Here is a 6188-nt window from a genome sequence, read left to right on the forward strand (position 1 = left end):
CAAATATAAACTAAAATTAATTCAATGAGGTTACAATTAATACCAAACTATTTATTGTCCTCAATAGGTAAAATACTCAATTTATGAATTGGTCTTTTAAATAAACCTTTAGATGTTCGCACTAAAACAATCCTAACCTTTTTATCTTTGCCAGATATAGTTTCTTCAACTCTACCAATTATCCAATGACATACTGGAAGATTATCTTCCCTAACTGGAACCAGGGGTAACATCATCCTTCGAAAATTGCCACTTAGTTCGTTCGTGTAAATTAGACAAGTAATCTCTTTGCCACCTTTTCCAAATATTTTGAATAAATTTTGTAACTGTTTCCCGTCTAGACAATCTGTTATCTGGAATTTGAATGATTTCGGGTAAAAAATGACCTGGCGACAGAGCGTTCATATCCTTTGCATTTGTAGATAATGGGGTAATTGGTCTAGAGTTTAAAATTCCCTCCATCTGCGTAACAAGGGTCAAAAATTCCTCAAATGTTAGTTTTGAAATTCCAACAGTCTTTTAAAAGTGGGTTTTAAAGGATTTCACTGTTGCTTCCCAAATACCCCTGAAATGAGGGCCACATTGCGGTATAAATTTCCAAGTAACCTCTTCTGTTAACAGATAATCAATTAATTCTTGCTCCGGGGATTGAGCCAAACTATATAACCGTTTTAACTCGTTCCGAGCTCCACCAAAATTACTCGCATTATCACTCATTAACCTCGAACATTTTCCCCTTCTTGCCAAAAACCTTTTTAATGTGGCAATCAAGGACTCAGTTGTTAAGTCCGATACAATTTCCAAATGTACTGCTCGTGTGCAAAGGCACACAAAAACTGCTACATATATTTTTTGAAGACTTACTTCTCTTTGATTCTTTTGCTTGACTAAAAATGGGGCGCAGAAATCTAAGCCCGATTTATTAAAGGTGAACTCAGGATTTAATCGATAAGATGGAAGGTTACTTATTAATTGATCAATAGCTACAGGTCTAAATTTAAAACAAGTAACACACTCGTGCACTATTTTTCTGGCAAGATTTCTTCCGTGAATTGGCCAAAACCTTTGGCAAACAGAATTAAGTAATGCCTGGGGACCAAGATGCAAATCTTTTAAATGGAAATACAACATAATTAAGCTTATGACCCGCAGGCAAAATAATGGGAAGCTTACATGCGAGTGGGCGGCCAAACGACCACCCACCCTCAATATACCATCTGCATCTAAAAAAGCGATTTAATCTCACTATTAGAAGAAATTGTACGTTTCTGAATATCTGCAATATCAGAAGAAAATTCATGCCCCTCTAATCAAAAACAATTCGGATAATTTTAACTCGAAATCGGTCCCGTACTTTTCTTTGCTGAGTTTTTAGCATTTCTTACAAACCTGAAAATAAAACTTAAGATTCTGATTAGTTTCATATAACTATTGCTTTTGTTCAAAAAATCAATTATAAAAGTGTTTTTCTCAAAGACAGTAAAATCAAGGTCAGAATTTTTCTTGAGTTCAGCCATATATTCATCACTGGAAGAAGGAGAATGTTCGAATTGCTTGTAGTCCTCAGTCTTTAAAAAAGGAGCGCCATGCCACCAAAGTTCAGAGTTTGAGATTTTGTCTGCAGTAACACCACGCGAAATAAGGTCAGCAGGGTTGCTTTCGGAAGGCACATGTCCCCATTTAAATAATCTAGTGATTTCTTGAATCTTGGTCACTCTATTCGATACGAAAGTTTTCAACAAACATGGATCAGTTCGTATCCACGCCAAAGTTATGGTTGAATCCAACCACAAGTAGAAATTTTGTATATCCATTTGAAGAGCTTTTAGCAGTTTCTGTAGAAGTTTGGACATTAGTTCAGCCGCCAATAATTCTAAACGAGGAATCGTCAACTTTTTTATCGGCGCTATGCGTGACTTGCTGCACAGTAAGTTAATAGTCACTTTATTCAATTCATTCTTACATCGTAAATAAATCGCTGCACCGTATGCATCTTGCGAAGCATCGCAGAGGGAAAGGATTTCAAAGGAGGCAACAGTTCCATTCGCAACACAGTGGTTTATTTTAATGTCTTTCTCACAGAGAAGAGAGGAAGCATACTTCTCCCACTCCTTAACCTTGCAGTCTGGCAGAACCTGGTCCCAATCGAGTTTTTGTAGCCAGAGCTTTTGCATAAAAATTTTGGCCTTCACTATCACCGGCCCCAAGGGGCCTAATGGATCAAACAGTCTTGAAATGCACGATAAAACTGTTCTTTTAGTACAGTTCGTCAGATTAGTGCTATCTGAAATTGAAAATTCAAACAAATCTGCATTTGGGTTCCATATCACACCGAGAGTCTTAACGTTGTTTTTAATATCGAAATGGTACTCTTGGTCTTCATACGGTAAGTTTTCCAACAAGGACTGTTCATTAGAAGACCATTTGTGTAAATCCATGCCACCCCGATGAAGAAGGTTTATTAACCGATTCTTTAACTCTAAGACAGAAGAAATATCATTAGCCCCCGAGACTACATCGTGCATATAACAATCATTTTGGACGACACGAGCTGCAATCCATCCCTTCATCAATCTGTCTTAAGACACGCGTTGCCAAAAATGAAGCAGAGGTAGTACCATAGGTAACAGCTTGTAAATTTTAGCTTCTTCATCTTTATTCCATTTCCAGAATATTCTTGGTAAGTCTCGTTGATTTTCATCAATTAAGACAGTGCGAAACATACCTTTAATATCAGCCGTAAAGGCTACATGATGTTTCCTAAATCTACACATAATCGAAAATAAATCATCCTGAAGCACGCCCCCCTTCATTTGTATAGAGTAAAGTGATTCACCACTCGATGCTTGCGCACTAGCATCAAAAACTACACGCAATTTTGAGGTAGTTTTGTCCGGGCGATGCACGCCAAGATGGGGAATATAATAACTAGTGTTTACATTAATATCGGTGTCAACTAGTTGCATATGTCCTGAATTTTGATATTCAAGCATAAAGTCCTTATATAAGTTACAAAGTTCAGGATTATAGTCTAACTTTCTATATATATTATTCAATCTCTTTGAAGCTAGTTTTTTTGAATCACCTAAGCATTGGGAATCCTTTTTGAGTGGCATTTGAACCACATATCTACCACATTCGTTGCGAGAATGCGTTTTTAAAAAATGGTCTGACGAAACACTTTCGATTTCCCAAAATTTCTGAAGAGAATCTTCAATATTTTCAGAGGTATGTGTTAAACCGCAAAAGGAATTTAAATGGTTCTCATGAACCTTACCCGTTGCTATCAAACCAAAAGCAGAATTTTGGAATAACAAATTAGGAGAAACTCTGGTTTTTCCTTCTTTTAAAATATCATAAAAGAGCTCAGCTCCTATAGTCATGTTTATTTTTCTCGGTATCTCAAAATTTGGATCAGCTAATAACGCACGATCAGGAATTAAATGCTCACTAATTTTAATGGGAGTCGATGGAATCAAGTCCGTAATTCTAGAAACTTCTAATAATTCAACCTGCGAAGAAAAAGATAAATCCTTATTACAAATCAAAGAAGTCGCCTTCCACTTAACATTCATTTTATTCTCTCCCAATCCACTAACAGAAATGTTTATTTTTTCTCGCTTCAACCCCAAATCAAAACAAATATCAGAATTTAAATAATTCGATTGACTGCCATTGTCCAACAATGCTCTTAGTAAAACATATTTATTTTTAAGCGGACTCCAGATGTTAATTAAAGCAGTTGATAGAAGAACTAATTTATTACTACTAGGAGGCTTCGCCCCCTGCTCGCTAACGCTCACCAACCCCCGAAACTGCTTTCGCAGTTCATTTCGGATTGCTTCGCAATCCAATGCTCGCTTTGCTCGCTCATTGGCTACGCTCTGAACGTCTAGCTTTTGTATACCTTTTTGAATACTGAAGTTCCGAAAACTTTTCCCTGTAGAAAATTCTAAACCTGTACATTTCAATATTAATTTGAAATTGCAAACAGTTCACATATTTTTCTTAATCACACTATTCTAAATTTCAGTTGTTGAGAAAAGTAACTGTTGTAAGTTTTGTTTCAAAGTCTGTCCCTCCAGAGGGCTAAAGCCATGTGTTGTAAAACAGTATGAAATAGTAATCTGCCACTGAACGCCGGATGTAAAGCATCGGCTTCGATGAAGATAATTTTGCATTTTTAATTCTCTGAAGGGCGACACCCTAATAATATGGAATTTGTAAAATAAAAGTATATATTTTTGATTGTTGATGAAGCCCATCATTTTGTGTTTTCATCAGTGTTCAGAAGCAGAACAACTATAAGTTTTTTATTTTATCGCAGAAATATAAAATGTATAAAAAACAAAGAAAAGAGTAAGGAAATGAGTAAAGTCGTAGAAAAAATTTAAATTATAATAATATAGTATTTGTCAGTTAAAATAAAACTTTTTGTTTAAGTCATTTCTAACAATTCAAATTTCTCCAAGGTAATTCTTAAAGTATAAATTAAAGTAGTATTGTTAAGTTGAAACACAATATTTTTAGTTTTGATGTCAACAATGCAATTCAATTTTTCACAAAAACGATTGTTTCCATTGTTAAATTCAATGTCAACAATTCAAATTTTTCTGAGGCAAACTCTTAACCTCTAAATATTACTTTTTTATGTACACATTTCTAAATGTCAGTATTCAACCACAAAACAACTTGAAGTCCTCAAATTTAGCATGAAGTTGTAAAATGTAATGAAAGAGGGTCATAGCAATAAAGAAAGTAGAAGTAAAGTTAGTACTGTGAAATTAAAACAATATTTTTAATCAATGAGCCAAGTTTTTCAAGAAGCAGTTGTAGAAGTAGGTTGTTTATTTAAAACTTTTTATAGAATTTCTTTAAAAACACAATTGTTAATTTTGGCATTTGGCGATACAACACTTATAGAATTGAAGGATTTGTTATGTCAAGCTCTCAGGTATCATAATTATGATCTAGTTGCGCTTCTATGTCATTTTGATTCATTAAGTTAACTTTCAAAAAACTCTATGGCTGGCAACAGCATTTTTATTTTTTAAGTTGTTTATTTTTATTTCTGTTAGAATTCGTTATTTTTTTATCGAAATGTTTTTTAACCTAACAGAATTCTTTGCCGACTGATATATGAAGAAAATAAAGTAAATATTTAAGTGTTGTGAAAAGAATTTTATTTAGTTGTACAAAGTACTTCAGCCAAAATTTGGGAGCCACGTAAGAGAATTATATATATTAGATCAGAAAAACATCATTAAAAGGCAGAATGCTTTGATGTTTTCAAAACGTAAACAAAACAAAGCAAACGTTGCCACCGGCGGAAAAGAAATACAGCCAAAATTTGGGAGCCACGTAAGAGAATTATATATAATAGATTTAGACTACGAGTTGAGAATGCGTGGGAAACGCTACTCTCTTTCGATTTCTCTGAGTCAGCAATTTCACCGGCTTCAGAAAGATTACTCAATACATTTGGCGCCAGGGTGGGGGATTGTTTTGGCATGTCTGAAAATGATTTAATAGTTTCAAGCGAGCGAGAATTATCTCTATGAAGTAACTCGTGATGTTTACAGTTACAAATTTTACAACAAACTTTCGAAAAACAATTGGAAAGTTTATGGTTATTACCAAAACAATTAATGCAAAGCCTTAATTTCTTAACTTCTTCAAACGTTTTTAAAGGAGAAAGATCTAAAAATAATGGACAATTATGCAGTTCATGCGGTCAGTGGCGTACGCAGAATTTTTTCAAGGGGGTGTTCATAATTTTCTGAAACTACTAAGAGAAATTCGAGTCTGTAATAAAGCACTATTATTTCCCTAATTTAGACAGCTAGATAATTTTGACTTTGATTTTTGTTTAGTTAAATTTTGATTTGATTTTTTAAGTTAAAGAACATAATGTAATATTTTCTGAAAAAAGTCCAATGTAGTAACACTTTGAGGGCCACTTTCACATTCATCAGATTTTGTTATGCTAGAAACGTTTTCTTCAACGGAAGTATCACACTTCTGTACAACAGAAAAACTTACATTGGTATTAGATGCTGTCACCTCACTAAGTTCAGGTCGTGATTTTCTCTCAAAGTAATTAAAAATTGTTAAATTCTTGCTTTTTGACATCCTAAAGATCCAAGAACAGCAAATATATATATATATATCACGTGATTTTGGTTTCA

The 6188-nt window shown here is 34.1% G+C and overlaps 1 protein-coding gene across 1 annotated transcript; it reads right to left on the minus strand.

Moving 5' to 3' along the window:
- Positions 1–210: 210 nt before the first annotated feature.
- On the minus strand, positions 211–2570 carry LOC107445184 (uncharacterized). The gene is made up of 3 exons (XM_087162376.1): positions 1479–2570; positions 547–1089; positions 211–462 (listed from the first exon to the last, which is right to left on the minus strand). The coding sequence occupies exons 1-3, from the start codon at positions 2568–2570 to the stop codon at positions 211–213; spliced, it is 1887 nt and encodes a 628-aa protein (XP_087018502.1).
- Between the last annotated feature and the right edge of the window lie 3618 nt (positions 2571–6188).

The sequence above is a fragment of the Parasteatoda tepidariorum genome, chromosome 4 (assembly GCF_982258835.1).
Source record: "Parasteatoda tepidariorum strain Cologne lab strain chromosome 4, Ptep-v5.0, whole genome shotgun sequence".
In the NCBI taxonomy this organism is placed as follows: domain Eukaryota; kingdom Metazoa; phylum Arthropoda; class Arachnida; order Araneae; family Theridiidae; genus Parasteatoda; species Parasteatoda tepidariorum.